Source organism: Eriocheir sinensis, chromosome 37 (genome assembly GCF_024679095.1).
Source record: "Eriocheir sinensis breed Jianghai 21 chromosome 37, ASM2467909v1, whole genome shotgun sequence".
NCBI lineage: Eukaryota > Metazoa > Arthropoda > Malacostraca > Decapoda > Varunidae > Eriocheir > Eriocheir sinensis.
Window position 1 is genome coordinate 14645317 of NC_066545.1, and position 16314 is coordinate 14661630.

A 16314-nucleotide genomic window follows, 5' to 3' on the forward strand; every position below is an offset into this window, starting at 1 on the left:
ATAGCGGCACGCCCCTCTCCCCTCCACTCCCCTCGCCACCCCCATCTCTTTTTCCCCCCTCGCACAACCATCACGAGTCGGCCCCCCTTCCACTCCCAGCCCCTGCCAAGCACCACGTAAGGCAGCTGTGACGCCAAGGCAACTGTTGTGTTTACTGGGAGCGCTCAGACTTGTGTTTTGGCGCCCGTGTTGTTGGTGTTGGTGTTTCTATGCACCGCCGCCAGGTGACTCATACCTCGGCCCTCTGCCTTGCCCTAACGTACTCATCAATGCCAAGGCGTCACTCTGCGTTGGGTTGATGCCCCCCTCCGCCCCTCCACGCCCCCTCCCCCCTTGTTTCCGCGGCGGGGCCCTTGTTTAGCGCGGCGCCTCCTGCCATGCTTCATTCACCCCCACGGCGTTCCCGGAAACTCTGTTGAAAGAAATCGGAATCAATAGCTTGAGCCGCCACTCAGCGATATCCACTCTCTCATTGTGCGGGGGTCGTGGTGGCCGCCCTGCCGCGTGTGCTGGTGGTGGTGACGGTGACGGCGGCAACGCAACGCCCCCGCCGCGGCCCTGTTAGCGGCGCGGCGGGGAGGAGTGTGTCTCGCTTCTGAGGATAATCGATTGAGTTTGACGCGCTTATTCATGGTTTTTTATTTTCTTGCGGCTTAGAGGTAACCAACATGTCTCCCGTCACCACCATCACCACCACCACCACGTCGCTGCAGGCCGGCACGTATACCACGCCGCGTCAGGGTTTGCGCAACTGTCTCGGGGCGTCGGGGAGACAGACAAGCAGCGTGTCACGTGCTATCCATAATGCACACCTTGCTCTTGTTCTCGTTTGTGCGTTCACTCGTTCGATTCCCTTTATTTCACCTTTGACTTTCAAGTGTTTTATTCAGACATTCATTTACTCATTCGACACCATCGCGAATCAGCATTAAAGTATGATAGCATTGAATACGAGTTACTTATATGGTTTTCAAAGAGCTGTTTATCATTCTCAGCAACGCGTGTAGCTAGGAAACCTTTCTCATTATCTACACTCGATAATGATATATATCTTGACTTACGTATGACATTCAAGAAAATTCAAAGTTCAAAGTCTTTTAAGTAAACCAAAACCCCATAGGATAGTGGGTAAAGTTTTGAGGCGGATCAAGGCGTGGCGTGACAGTATGGAGAGGGTTCAAGTTCACGGTGAAAAATCTGATTAGGCTCGCGCAAGGAGTCTGCAATCCGTTTGGGCTCGCGTTACTACAGTCGGTGTCACGTTACCTGGCGCAGACAAATCAGTTAGGTTAGTATATCAGACCTGGTATTCTTGTAGTGGCGATATTGACGTTCAGCAAGGGTCAGACTGGACGGGTTAGTATATCAGACCTGGTATTCTTGTAGTGGCGATATTGACGTTCAGCAAGGGTCAGACTGGACAGGTTAGTATATCAGACCTGGTATTCTTGTAGCGGCGATGTTGACGTTCAGCAAGGGTCAGACTGGACAGGTTAGTTTATCAGACCTGGTATTCTTGTAGTGGCAATATTGACGTTCAGCAAGGGTCAGACTGGACAGGTTAGTATATCAGACCTGGTATTCTTGTAGTGGCAATATTGACGTTCAGCAAGGGTCAGACTGGACAGGTTAGTATATCAGACCTGGTATTCTTGTAGTGGCAATATTGACGTTCAGCAAGGGTCAGACTGGACAGGTTAGTATATCAGACCTGGTATTCTTGTAGCGGCGATGTTGACGTTCAGCAAGGGTCAGACTGGACAGGTTAGTATATCAGACCTGGTATTCTTGTAGCGGCGATGTTGACGTTCAGCAAGGGTCAGACTGGACAGGTTAGTATATCAGACCTGGTATTCTTGTAGTGGCGATGTTGACGTTCAGCAAGGGTCAGACTGGACAGGTTAGTTTATCAGACCTGGTATTCTTGTAGCGGCGATGTTGACGTTCAGCAAGGGTCAGACTGGACAGGTTAGTTTATCAGACCTGGTATTCTTGTAATGGCGATATTGACGTTCAGCAAGGGTCAGACTGGACAGGTTAGTTTATCAGACCTGGTATTCTTGTAGCGGCGATGTTGACGTTCAGCAAGGGTCAGACTGGACAGGTTAGTATATCAGACCTGGTATTCTTGTAGTGGCAATATTGACGTTCAGCAAGGGTCAGACTGGACAGATTAGTATATCAGACCTGGTATTCTTGTAGTGGCGATGTTGACGTTCAGCAAGGGTCAGACTGGACAGGTTAGTATATCAGACCTGGTATTCTTGTAGTGGCGATGTTGACGTTCAGCAAGGGTCAGACTGGACTGGTTAGTATATCAGACCTGGTATTCTTGTAGCGGCGATGTTGACGTTCAGCAAAGGTCAGACTGGACAGGTTAGTATATCAGACCTGGTATTCTTGTAGCAGCGATGTTGATGTTCCGCAGGGGTCAGTCTTAGGTCCAGTACACTTTACGCTTTCCGTCAGCTGTCAACACTGCCGGCCTCTGTGAGTCCCCTGCCTTCCTCTGTAGCTCACTCCGCCCATGACTGTGCGTGTACCTTACGTGTGGGCGTCTTCCCCTGCACCCCTTGGCCATGCATGCCTGTTTGTTTATTTGGCTAGACTAACGCATAGAAGGTGACGGCAAAGCTACATGGTGCGAGGCGTCAGACGTAGAGATTGACTGGGTTTGGTTCCCTAAGACTTGCCTCTATGAAACTGAAGTCTGTTTCTTTAATTAAACGTACCAGGCTCCCATCATGACTATTCTCACAGCCCACAGAGAAGAGTAACCGGGTTTTCATGGGTGTTTTCTCCCGTTCATGGTGTGGATGTCGTGTGGGGCTATAACGAGACTCACAAAACAGTCCTTGAAAACCTCGGCAACTTCTTCTACAACAAGAGGCTTTTTGTGTAAGGGTTCCGAGGTGCCAAGACACTTAAGAACACGAGCTTCAATGAGCCTAAAACAGTCCATGAAAACCTCGGGAACTCTTCTACAACGGGAGGCTTTCTGACGTGCCGAGACATTTTAGAACACGAGCTTCAGTGAGCCTAAAACACTCCATGAAAACCTCAGGAACTCTTCTACAACGGGAGGGTTTTCATGGAGGCTTTCCGATGTGCTGAGACATTTAAAAACATGAGCTTCAATGAGCCTTAAACAGTCCATGAAAACCTCGGCAACTTCTTCTACAACGAGAGCAGCATTACCAGATTGTCGTACTAGGCATACATTTTTCGTCTACTTGAGGCCCAAAACTGTCGAGCCTATACTGATAATGATATGCATTTACAATTAGAGTTCAGATGGTTAATTATCGATGTCTTTCTGCAATTGTTATGGATCAGAAATAGGAAAATACGATGTTCTGAGTATGATAATTTGGTAACGCTGAACGGGAGGGTTTTCATGGAGGCTTTCCGAGGTGCCGAGACATTTAAAAACATGAGCTAGTGAGCCTAAAACAGTCCATGAAAACCTCGGCAACTCTTCTACAACGAGAGGAGGGTTTTCATGCAGGCTTTCCAAGGTGCTGAGACATTTTAGAACACGAGCTTCAATGAGCCTAAAACAGTCCGTGAAGACCTCGGGAACTCTTCTACAACGAGAGGAGGGTTTTCATGCAGGCTTTCCAAGGTGCCGAGACATTTAAAAACACGAGCTTCAATGAGCCTAAAACACTCCATGATAACCTCGGGAACTCTTCTACAACGGGAGGGTTTTCATGCAAGCGTTCTGAGGTGCCGAGACATTTAAGAACACAAGCTTCAATGAGCCTAAAACACTCCATGAAAACCTCGGGAACTCTTCTACAACGGGAGGCTTTTCATGCAGGTGTTCCGAGGCGCTGAGACATTTAAGAACACAAGCTTCAATGAGCCTAAAACACTCCATGAAAACCTCGGGAACTCTTCTATAACGAGAGGGTTTTCATGCAGGCGTTTCGAGGTGCCGAGACATTTAAGAACACAAGCTTTTAACGAGCCTGACGCACCATGGAGTTTTGGCCCCACGTGAAACTTCTGTACACTAAGGATAAGAAGTGCTGTCATGTAGCTTAAGCCTGGCCTGTGTCGAGGTAGTCAGCTTGATGTGTATTCTTGTGTAAGGCCGCTTGGTTATTCATTACAGTCCTACGTCCTTCCTTCCTCTGCCTGACCTTGTGTTAAGCCTGACCTTTTTTTTTTTTTACCTTTCTTTGATAAATTAATGTGATGTTTACTGGATGTCGGCTGTGTGGGCTGGGCAGGTGTGTGTTTGACAGGTGTGTGTGTGTGTGTGTTTGCCCAGGTAATATACAGGTGTCCAGCAGGTGTGTGTGTGTGTTCGACATATGTGTGATCCATTCATGTGTCTTATTTTTCTGATAGGTTTGTGTTCTGGTGATGTTGGGAGTGGACTGTGTGTGTGTGCGTGTGTGTGTGCGCGTCCGCTAAACATATGTTGGTAAATGCAATGTTTATCAAGGTTTCTGTGTTTTGTAAATAAATCAAGAGTATGCGGTGTGTGTCTTGTTAGGGTGAATTTACGATATGGGTGTGAGTCGCAGCAGTAAGGATGTGTTAGCAGTTATGTTATGAGAGAGAGAGAGAGAGAGAGAGAGAGAGAGAGAGAGAGAGAGAGAGAGAGAGAGAGGACAGCATCAGTACATTCAGGTGAAACTATAATTATGAAAGGAGTAACGGGATGAGTAACAAGGGGTATATAGTTGTACTCCAAGCATGTGAGCGACGTGACAGGTGTAGCAATTTGAGGTGTAACAGATTTAGCAGAAGAGGTGCAGTTGGCGTGCTGTACATTCAAACAGGTGTAAGACAGGTGTGACAAGTGTACTAATTGGTGTGGCAGGTAAAACAGCAGTGTCAGGTGTAACAGATATGGCAGGTGTAGCAGCAAGACCGTGACATGAGTAATAGCAGGTGTGTGTGTGTGGCAGGTGCAGCACAAGTGTTCACCTGGGTAGCATGACTGTAACTGAGCTGGGCGTGTGTGTGTGTGACTCCAGGTGTGTGTCGGGGGGTTTAACAGGTGTGGTAAATGGAGAGGAAGCATTCGTTGTGTTGCCTGACTGTCACTGAGCCGGGCGTGTGTGTGACGGGTTTGACAGGTGTGGTAAATGCAGTAGGAGTGTTCAGTGTGTTGTTAGAGTGTCGCTGAGCCTGGCAGGTGTGTGACAGGGGTTTGACAGGTGTGGTAAATCCAGTGGGAGTGTTCATTGTTTTGCTGGGCCGTCACTGAGCTGGCAGGTGTGTGACAGGGGTTTGACAGGTGTGGTAAATCCAGTGGGAGTGTTCATTGGTTTGCTGGGCCGTCACTGAGCTGGCAGGTGTGTGACAGGTGTGGTAAATGCAGTGGGAGTGTTCATTGTTTTGCTGGGCCGTCACTGAGGTGGCAGGTGTGTGGCAGGGGTTTGACAGGTGTGGTAAATGCAGTGGAATTGTGTTGCTTGACCGTCACTGAGCCTGGTGTGTGTGTGGCTACAGGTAAGGGCGGGTTCCTGGGGCTGGAGGATGGCGGCGGTGTGCTGCTGGAGGAGGGCCATCTGGTGGACGGGCTGGGGGCGCCGGTGCCACTCCCCTCGCCCTCCCGTTCTTCCCCTCGCTCGCAGGGCTCCGAGAATGGCGAAAGGTTCTCCCGCAAAGTCTTCGTTGGAGGCCTTCCACCAGACATTGACGAGGGTACGTGTGTGTATGCAGGTGTGTGTGTGTGTGGGGTAAGTGTGTATATGCAGGTGTGTATGTGTGTGTGTGTGTGTTCAGTTGTGTGTATTTTTCTAGTTTACTTAATTGTATACAAGCTCCAAATTTCAGTTTATCAAGTTTATTTGTTAATATTTTTGGCTTGAATGTTTCCTTTTTAGAGTCATTCCAGGTGTGTGTGTGTGTGTGTGTGTAAGTTCTTTGATATAAGTGTCTTGGTGCTTTAGTATTTGTAGTCTTTATACCTTCTGTTCCACTCACTCTTCAACATTTGTCCACAGAGGAGATAACAGCCAGTTTCCGAAGGTTTGGGCCGCTGGTGGTGGACTGGCCCCACAAGGCAGAGAGCAAGTCCTATTTTCCTCCCAAGGGCTACGCTTTTCTCCTCTTCCAGGTGAGGGAACCCAAGAGTCAAAAGTGTATCTCATGGTTAAGACAAATTCATGGCCGGGTTTTCACGTGTTACTCTCAATAGGCTTCCAGATATTCAGTGTTACAGTACATTAATGAATAACTGACCCTTTTTTTTTACAGCAGAGGAGTCAGTTCAAGGGCATAAAAAAAGGAAACAAATATGAAAAAAAAGTCCGCTACTCACTGCTCCTAAAAAGAGTTAGAGGAGTGGCCGAAAGATAGGTCAATTTCGGGAGGTTATGTAGGAGTAGGACAAGATAGTTCTCCACCCACAAATGGTTTAATTATTGTCACTATTAGCAAAGAGGTGGATATGTAAGTGTGTATCTGTTACTTTATTCTTCCCATCAGATCACAGATAACATAAGTGACTTTTTTTTTTACAGCAAAGGAAACGGTAATGAAAAAAAGCCTGCTAATCATTGCTCCTGTTAAAAAAGAGTTCAGAGGAGTGGCAACATAAATGTCTATATAGAAATGTGATGACGTAGTTCTGTACACCATTTTTCCACATGTATGGTATAATTTGGCACCTAACTGGAACCTTACTGTAGTTCTCTTCATGTCGAACCATTCAGTCACCATCACTAGTAACAAATAGGACAATACAAAGGTGTGTTTCCCATATGTATGATCCAATTTAGCACCTGACATCCATGCATAAGGAAGGATTACTGTAGTTCTCTTCACGTGGAGCCAATCAGTCACCATCACTAGTAACAAATAAGTCAGTAGAGAGGTGTGTTTCCCATATGTGTGATCCAATTTAGCACCTGACATCCATGCATAAGGAAGGATTACTGTAGTTCTCTTCACGTGGAACCATTCAATCACCATCACTAGTAACAAATAGGTCAGTAGAGAGGTGTGTTTCCCATATGTATGATCTAATTTAGCACCTGACATCCATGCATAAGGAAGGATTACTGTAGTTCTCTTCACGTGGAACCATTCAATCACCATCACTAGTTACAAATAGGTCAGTAGAGAGGTGTGTTTCCCATATGTGTGATCCAATTTAGCACCTGACATCCATGCATAAGGAAGGATTACTGTAGTTCTCTTCACGTGGAACCATTCAATCACCATCACTAGTAACAAATAAGTCAATAGAGAGGTGTGTTTCCCATATGTGTGATCCAATTTAGCACCTGACATCCATGCATAAGGAAGGATTACTGTAGTTCTCTTCACGTGGAACCATTCAGTCACCATCACTAGTAACAAATAGGTCAATACAAAGGTGTGTTTCCCATATGTATGATCTAATTTAGCACCTGACATCCATGCATAAGGAAGGATTACTGTAGTTCTCTTCACGTCGAACCATTCAATCACCATCACTTTCAAGAGGAGGGTATCTGGACACCTCTCCTTCCGAAATTGACCTCTCTTTCGGCCACCTCTTTGGATTTTTTTTTAGGAGCAGCAAGTAGCGGGCTTTTTTTTATTATTGTTTCCTTTTTTTGTGTGCCCTTGAGCGGTCTTCTTTGTTGTAAAAAAAAAAAAAAAAAAAATAGTAACGCGAAATTAATCTCTCTTTTGGCCATTCATTAATTTCCTCTTTTATAGGAGCAACGATTAGTGGGCTTTTTCTTCTACGCTTTCTTTTTGTTGCCCTTGAGTTGATACCTTTACTGTAAGAAGAAAAAAAAAAGTCAATACAAAGGTGTGTGATTCTGACCACTCGGCTTCCCCCCCCAGGACGAGAGCAGCGTGCAGCAGTTGATCGACGCCTGCATCCAGGATGACGACAAGCTGTACCTGTGCGTTTCCTCTCCCACCATCAAGGACAAGCCGGTTCAGATCCGCCCCTGGAGGCTCTCTGATGCTGACTTTGTCCTTGACGCCTCCCTCCCTCTGGACCCTCGCAAGACAGTGTTTGTTGGGGGTGTGCCGAGACCCCTCAAGGCTGGTGAGTGAGGGAGGGTGTGTGTGGGAGATGGGGACTAGGGGAAGAACAGGAGGAATGGGGAAATGTGGCAGCCATGTGAAAAGTTGAAAAGAATAAAAGTATAGAATATTAGGAATGTTGACAGTTATTAAGTGGATAAATGGTGTAGTATAACAAAGTGGTCTCCTTTTGTTCAATAATTAAAATAGTAGTAACTGGAATATAGTCATGATGAGAGGAAAAGAGAGAGATTAGAGGCATTTATCAATATTCAAAAGAAGAGAGTTAGATACTTTTGCTGTAGTTGCATCTTCAGGAAAAACTTCTAAATGGAACAGAATCAAGAAGTACTTTGACATGTGTCTCTAGAGTGTAGGTGTGTGTGTACTGACCTGCTGAACCCTTCCCTCTCAGTGGAGCTGGCGATGATCATGGACAGGCTCTACGGAGGCGTCTGCTACGCCGGCATTGACACCGACCCGGAGCTGAAGTATCCAAAGGGAGCTGGACGGGTGGCATTCTCCAACCAGCAGAGCTACATTGCGGCCATCAGTGCTCGCTTTGTCCAGCTCCAGCATGGCGACATTGACAAGCGGGTGAGTAATGCAACGGAAGGGAGAAAAGACATGCAAGGGGAGGACTGGGCAGGGTGGATGTATTGTATTACATATTGGTGTGTGTGTGTGTGTTAACAAGAGTGTCTGCCCCAGGTGGAGGTGAAGCCCTACGTGCTGGACGACCAGATGTGTGACGAGTGTCAGGGCGCCCGCTGCGGAGGGAAGTTTGCTCCCTTTTTCTGTGCCAATGTCACCTGCCTCCAGTACTACTGCGAGCACTGCTGGCAGACCATCCACTCCCGCCCCGGCAGGGAGTTCCACAAGCCACTAGTCAAAGAGGGTGCGGACCGGCCCCGCACAGTACCCTTCAGGTGAGTGGCTACTTCGAGGGGCAGGGACGGGCCTGGCAGGGTATGTTGGCTGGGGAATGAACAACAAACAGTTTATTGTGCTACAGTTGCTTCAGTGACTCACTGGTGTTGTTGTGTTGCAGATCTCCGTGGCGGTGGCACCGGGAGCCCGGCTGGTGCCTCACCAACAAGTAATGAGAAGACTTTAGGCCCAAAAATAAGGACCCCCTCAGGCCTGCCAACAGCTCTGGCCATGATAACAGAACCATTAGCAAAGCACTGCAAGTAACTGGCCGGCGGGAGCAGCCTCCCTCTGTCCCCCACCCCCCCACACCGCATGCTAGACACCTACAGCCCTGGATCCTGCGCCCCTCCACCGGCTGGCGGGGCACAGGGCCACAATGCCATCAGCTCTGGCCTCCCACACCCCCCCCTGCTGGGTGCCGCTGCTCACTCCCAACGGAAGATGTTCTACTCCTCCCTCTCTAGCTCGGCCTCACTGTTATACTCCTCTGTCCTTTGGCGGGGCGGGGCGGGGCAGGACAGGTGGGCGGCCACTACCCTGCAAATGCAAACATTCTAAGAGTGAGGGTTGCTGGGCCGCCTCCGGCCTGTCCTGTCCTGCCGTGCCCACGCGTTGCCCAAGTGACAGCAGTGGGCCGTGTTAATAAGTTTCACTATGAGTCTAGTATAGCTTCTGCTTCCCTGCTGTATAAACATGTATAATGATAAGCAGTGCGAGGCAGGTGAGTAGAGCAGAGTAGTGTGTGTATGGGCGGCCGGCCGGAGGAGGCCAGAGGGACAGGGACGCGTGGTCCGGCCGCCCAGGAGGTGTAGTTTCTTAGAGGAGCCCACCTGAGCCCCCAGTCCTAATTAGGGTCAGGTGAGACATGGGGCAGGGCTGAGCCGGGTCAGTAAATAATAACCAGCAGTAGTGTGTCAGGCTTGTAGAGTATTACTACTACTACTACTACTACATACAGCTCCTCTTCCTCCTCCTCCTCCTTGTGCTGCTCCTACTATTCCTACTCCAAATTCTACTATTGTGTCCAGCAGTGTCTCGCAGGCTGAGGAAGGTTGCTGCAGCTTGTGGCAGGTTCACCATCGAGGGGGTCTCCTTCCTCTGAAATACTGGATCCGGGGCGCGGCGGGCCAGGCGGGCGGGGCACCAACATCCTCTTTTGTCCATCCCTGAGCACCTCCTGTGGGCTGCCCCTGTGTTGAACCCCCCCAGCCTGCCCTGGCCCGCCCCGCCCCTCCCATTTTTTGCAGCTGTTGGCTACTCTACTCCACTCTACTTTAACCTACTTGACTCTCGCTCCCACACTCCCCCTCCTCTCCCCTCCCCCACCTCCCTGCCCCCACTTCTTAGTGCTGTCTGTCAACTTGCCTCATTTCCTTGTTAAGAGTTGAGAAATTTTATGAGAAATAGCTGTGAGAGATAGAGATAGAGCGAGAGAGAGAAAGAGAAGAGTGTTGTAGACGATAAATATAGCCGGGACCGTCGCGTTGGTTGGCGCAGAGAGAGTTCAAAGGTGTGGCGGGACTGGTCCATGCTGGCTCAGTCCCCCCAGGAGCAGCCAGCAGCCCAGGATGTGTGTGATACTGCAAGAGTCTTTTTGCACTAGGATAATTTTGATCCATATAGAATTTGTATTTTTGCGTGTTTGAATTTTGATACTGTCCTTGTTAGTAAGTTTATCATCATCATGTAGCCTATGCGGGTGTCTCGTGACCAGTTAAATGGTTATAGTTTTTTTGCCTTTTGCTGTTACAAGTACTGTGTAAGAAAACAACCCGCAACTATTTGTGGGCTTTAAAAAAACTTTGTAGCTAAACTAGCGGAGCTGTGACGGTGTCTTTACTACATACAGCTTGAGGTACAGCTTCCCGCCGCCAGGCTAACACACCAGGACCAGCGCGGCCGACTCCCGGGCCCGCCAGCCGCCCGGCCAGGCAGGGAGCAGCGGTGTGTGGCAGCAGCAAGCGAGAGATGGGAAGTGAGTCGGTCAGCCGCAGGTCCACTGGCTTGCCGCGTTCACCCTTTGATCTCTCCATTTTTTTTACGAGTAACCAAAGACACAATTGGCTTTGCGGGAGGCAACATACCCATCCCGGAGCGTGTGACCCCGAGCCCCGTGGGGCCCTGGCCGCCCCGAACCCCGCCGGCGCGCAGGCCCCGTTTGATATAGTTTGGTGACCCGGCCGGCGCTGGGCCCGCTGTACATACGTCATCACACTTCATGCCCATGTGACCACATTGCGTCGCTAGTGAGTGTAGAGGTTCATGTATTTTTATTATGAATATATTAATTTCCCAGATGACATAGACGGTTATATTTTTGTGTTGTCGCTCTTGTTTGTCTCCGCACGGAAACTTTTATATTAGCAGCCGGCGGCCTCAGCCTGTACAGTACACAGTCCGGCTCAACCTTTTCATATTTGTACATACTATTTTTTTACTGAGCGGTCGAGGGAGAGATTGGGCCTGGCCGGGGCGGGGCGTGGCCAGGGCGCGGGGCGGGGCGCGGGCCGGGGCCGCCCGCGCCCTACAACAGCAATAGTGGGCCGGATGGCGTGTCCATTTCTATTTTAAAAAAATGTGAAAACATTAAAAAAATTTTTACACACTTTTTCTAGAGGTTTAACTTGGGAATTTCTGAAAACTTTATATACTATTGCTTGATCAGTGAGCCTCGGAGCACCAGCCTGCACCCGGCACCCGCCCACCGCCTGGCGCTGGGGCAGCAGACAATCACACCCTCCACCCCCACCCCGCCCCCAAGGGGTGTGCAACGTGCGTGGAGGTGTCTAGTCAGTCCCCACGTCCCGGCCAACCACCCCGCCCTCCTGGCCCCTCTCCCTCCATCACACCACACCACACACCTCCCTCCCCTCACCCCGTCCCTGCCCCCCACCCCCCTCGCCGCCCACACACCCACACCCTGGCAGTGACACAGAGGGGGCCGCGGTGGGGGGGGCGCGGGGGCCGGGGTGAGGGCAGGTCAGGTTGCTCCAGCCGGATGATGTGCATTTTATTCGTAATGTTGTTTTCTTATTTATTTACTTCCTACCCTAATAATTTTATTGTTCTTTAATTTTGGATATATTTTGTCATAATTTTGTATAATTTGTAATTTAATACGTATTGTTTGTGTGAGTGTGGCTGCCCCTTCTCTTCCTCCTTCTCCTCCTCCTCCTTCTGCCCTGTTTGTGTTTGTTTTGTTTGTTTGTTTGTTTGTTGCGTGTGTTGACCAGCCCCGCCCATCACTCCCCCCCCCACCGTCATGGCCCTGCCCCCCCTTCACGTTTGTCTGTGATCAAGAAGAGCTTTTGTTTCTGTGATTCTTTCTTCACCGCGTACGTACCATACTTTTAATTGACTAGTTTTATCATCGTTGAAATTCTGTTATTATTTATTCTTCCCTCCTTTTCTCCCTGCTTTCCCTCCCCTCCCAATCCCCTCAGCCCCTTTTCAATGTTTCATCACTCCCCACCCTCCCCTCTCTTCCTCTCCCCTTTCCTCACTCTCCTGATGTTCCCTCTTCCTCATGCCCCTTCCTCCCCCTTCCCCTTCCACGCGGGTCAGGTTGGTGGCTCCGTGTTACGTGCAATTGGCCCCGACGCTCCTGGTGCTGATTTGAGTCATTTGGTATTAGTGTGCTGGCGTGGGGCTGAGGTGGGGCGGGGCGGGGTGGGGCACGAGAGGGAGAGAGGGGGAGAGGGAGGGAAGGGGGGAGGGAAGTAGATATTGCTGTGGATTAGTAATGGTGGTGGTGGTGGTGGTGGTGGTGTTTAATGGGAGTATTGGAGGTGATGGGTGTTGGGTCATACCTTGTCCCCCCCCCCCCACGCCGCTGTTCCCATCCCCCCCCTCCCCTCCCCCCTCCTGCTTCTCGCCTCCCCGGCCTCTTTGAGCACACGATGCAGCAGCTTTAACATAACATCTCATAGAGTATGTTATTTCTAGTGTAACGTCCCCGTTTTATATATATTTGCATACTTTTCTTGCATAATCCTGTTTTATCTCTCACCGTAGACTCCAGATTTTGTTGTTGGCGTGTGTGCGTGTGTGTGCGTGGTGGTGTCGGAGCCCAGACAGAGGATATGCTATTTTTTAAAAAATATAGATTTTTTAGCGAGTCACTCCAGCAATACCAAATAGCTTACGACAGACTTTGGTAAGTGCGTGCGTGCGTGGCGGGACGAGCGCTGGCCCAGCCCGCGAAACACAGACCGGTGCGTGCGTGCTTGCGACGTGTTTGCGTCCTACGTGGTGCGGCCGCCAAGCGCACGGCCTGTTCAACACAGCACGGGCCGTGTACAGGGTTGACAGCCGTGCCGCTTGCGTGGGCCGTGCCTCGTACGTGCGTGTGCATCGTGTGGTGGTGCGCGGCGCGCGTCGTGCGTCGCGGCGCGTGTCAGCAGGACGGTGGTGGGAAGGTGGGTCGCCTCCGCGTCCTAGTTAACGCCGTGTTGCTCGTTATCACCTCATTTAATATAAGCATAAATAGTGCCTGCCTAGTGACAGTGTTTGGGTGAGGCCGCGCTGCCCCGCCCCGCCCCGGCGCCCCAGCGAGGCGGGCAGCGGCCGGGGCGGGGCGGGGCGGGGCGGCTTCCCCTCCCCCCCCCGTCGTTCCCACTATGTGATTGTTGAGGTAGTCATCTTTTATACTTGTTTTTGCTTTTATAGATATTTTTTTAATTTTTCTAATTTATACTTAGTGTTATCTTGTAACCAAAGTTGTTGTGGTGTTTCGTGCGGCCGCGCGCCGGCCACAGTTAACGGTTTGACATCGTTTTTCTGCTTTTTATGATATAGTCGAGATTTTTGCTGATCTCCTTTTTGTACCAGTGTGTAGGGTAGACGGCGAGCAGGCGCGGGGCCCGCCCCGCCCCCGCCACACATTGGACATTTTTATATCATTACTATCACTCATTTGATAACACATTGCTAGTGACAGCGACAGTTTTATTGTCTGCACTCGAGGAAATTGTTACCAGAGTCCCGGAGCGAGGAAAGGCGCGGCGGGGCGGCCGCCGAGGGGCCGCCGCCGCGCGCTCGCTCGCGATGATCAAAATCCTGTGTTTTCCGTCGCCGAGCAGGAGAGGCCGAGGCACTATTTGTTGTTAATGATAGAGATGGTGTAAATTATTTTTGTTTGGGATTATTTTTGTGCATCGCGGAGCCTAGTGTTAGTGAGGCTGCGAGGCGCCTCCGGCCACCCAACCGCTCGCCCCAGCCCTCCGGGGCGGGGCGGGGCGGGGAGGGGCCTGGCTGGGGGGGCGCCGCCCGCGGGACTTGGACTCACTTTTGTTACTTCTCAGCCATGGACACCTTTTGTAACTAAATAGATTTTTATGAGTGTTTGGTGAAGCATTTTTTAATTTTTTGTAAGTCCAGAGTAACTGGTGGGCGAGGCGGGGCGGGGCGGTGGGACCCCTCCCTCCCGCCCCGCCCCGACCCGCCCACAATTAGTCTTAACTTTTTAATTTTGTTGCCCTTACACATTTTTATGTTTTATAAAATAACGTGAAAAAATATTTAAATATGTTTTTAATGTTGTGTGAACATTTCGTGAATGGGTAGTCAGTCACCAAGATTTTTCTACATTTTCTTACTTTGATACAAGCGCGGGACCGCCGCGCGGCCTTGTGTTGGAGCCTTTTGTACCGAGGGAGGCGCGTGTGACCTGTTCCATGTTCATTTACTCTGTAGCTTACAATAAACCTGTTTACTTACCGACTTATCTCATTACCCTTCACGGACTTGGGCTTGGGAGAGCCAGAAAGTCTGAACTATATATAGGGCTTGGGGCTGAACATCTGGGTAAAATCCTGTAGAGCAGCATTTCCCAACCTGGGGGAAATTTCAGGATTCCAGGGGGGAAATTTAACATGAGGGAATCATAAATTACTAGCAATTAGTCGACTGAAAAAAAATTTGTAGAATGCGGAATTGACTTTTCTTCAAGTATATAGAAACAAAAATCAACATTTATGCTACGAAAGATAGAGTTGAGGAATACATAAAAGAAAGGGTCAAAGAGGGATCCGAGAAAAGTGTGTTTGGAGAGGGAAAACTGAAGACTTCTGTTCTGGCCGCCTCCTTGAAGGGAGGTCCCGGCGGAAACGGCCGGGGCGTCAGGGCTAGTGATCGATTGATTTGTGTTATCAAGCAAGTAAATATTGTGATTGGCTTTTATTTATTTATTATGTAATTTGTGTTATTAAGAAAGAAAACATCGTGCTTCGGCTATTTTTTCCTTGTTCACACGAAGGAGGGAATTCGGATGGTTGAACTGGTTGAAGGGGAAACAACAGAAAAAAAGTTTGGGCACCACTGCTGTAGAGTGCGGCGCCCAGGGAGCTCCATCCTCTCCAATAAAGAAAACATCAGTCCTCATAAATCTTTTTCTTCTCCAAACATAAATCAAGGAAATCAGAAACACTCCGTTAGAATCTCCCTCCATTGAGTGAAATGGCGAAGGGTTCAGTTTGGTCCCGAGGCAGCAGCACCGTCGCTTGAAGCCTCGAACACACGACCAATGTTGCCAGACTGTCGTACTCAGCCTCCTATGATTGCCAATTTCCAACCCCAAAACTGCCTCCTCGACCCCAATAACTGCCTTCATGTATAGTTATCGTTAAAATGGTTAATTATTGGTGCGTTTTTGGCAATAGTTATGGGTGTGGCTCAAAAAACGGTAAATGCGAGGCTCTGAGTACGACAATCTGGCAACGGTGCACTCGACAGCCCCACACAAGACATCTCCATTTGCCTCCTTACCTTCATGGAGAGCACACGAAGGACTCCCTGCTGCACACCTTCGCCAGACTGTGAGCAAAGTGACTGTCTTGTGCTTATTCAGTGTATTTATGGCTACAACTGTGGAAGGAGAACAACGCAACCACCATGAAGGGGAGCTGCACACGTTTCTTAGAGGCACACGGAGGTAAGCAGGTGAAGATAAGTATAGTCGTTATGAGGTATGTGTTATAGTGAGTGGTGGTTGTCGCTTGGTCTGTGTTGCGTGTTTCTCCTTTGTCGTGTTTCTCGCCGTGTCGACTCCACCAATTTTACCTCCATTACTCTAATCAATGACCACTTACAGGTAATGCTTGTTTGATCGTTCTATCTCGTTTGTGAGTCTTCTATTTCCTCTGTTTGCTTTAGTGGTTTAATTTGCTAATTGTCATGTATGGTGGTGATGGCGGGGTTGGGGGTAGGGAAGGTAGTTGCTTGTTGGGTCGTTCTCATTTTTTGCTTTGTCTTCTAATTCCTGTTTAATTGGGCTAATTAGTTGTTGTGCATGCTTCAGTAGTTTTTGCTTGCTTTTGTTCGCTCTATTTTCCCCAAGTCTGGTGTTTGGTTGATGGACTTACTTTATTAGCAGCTCCACGTGAATGA

The 16314-nt window shown here is 49.4% G+C and overlaps 1 protein-coding gene and 2 long non-coding RNA genes across 10 annotated transcripts in view; 2 read left to right on the top strand and 1 right to left on the bottom strand.

Annotated features, from left to right (window-relative positions):
• Nucleotides 1-14646, top strand: part of LOC127008314 (cytoplasmic polyadenylation element-binding protein 2-like) — a 104692-nt gene extending 90046 nt beyond the window's left edge. For all 8 annotated transcript variants that reach the window (XM_050880189.1, XM_050880190.1, XM_050880192.1 and 5 more), the window contains 6 exons: nt 5473-5667; nt 5970-6082; nt 7807-8017; nt 8411-8592; nt 8707-8924; nt 9047-14646. In XM_050880189.1, coding sequence (XP_050736146.1) covers nt 5473-5667; nt 5970-6082; nt 7807-8017; nt 8411-8592; nt 8707-8924; nt 9047-9098 — 971 coding nt within the window. In that variant the 3' untranslated portion in view covers nt 9099-14646. The remainder of the gene's footprint in view (nt 1-5472; nt 5668-5969; nt 6083-7806; nt 8018-8410; nt 8593-8706; nt 8925-9046) is intronic.
• Nucleotides 1319-3892, bottom strand: LOC127008320 (uncharacterized). Its single transcript, XR_007761031.1, has 4 exons — nt 3786-3892; nt 2392-3681; nt 1508-1983; nt 1319-1439 (listed from the first exon to the last, which is right to left on the bottom strand). It is a non-coding gene; the product is annotated as an uncharacterized LOC127008320 (long non-coding RNA).
• LOC127008319 (uncharacterized) lies at nt 1786-5463 on the top strand. The gene is made up of 4 exons (XR_007761030.1): nt 1786-1900; nt 2105-2226; nt 2363-5235; nt 5316-5463. It is a non-coding gene; the product is annotated as an uncharacterized LOC127008319 (long non-coding RNA).
• Nucleotides 14647-16314: the final 1668 nt, after the last annotated feature.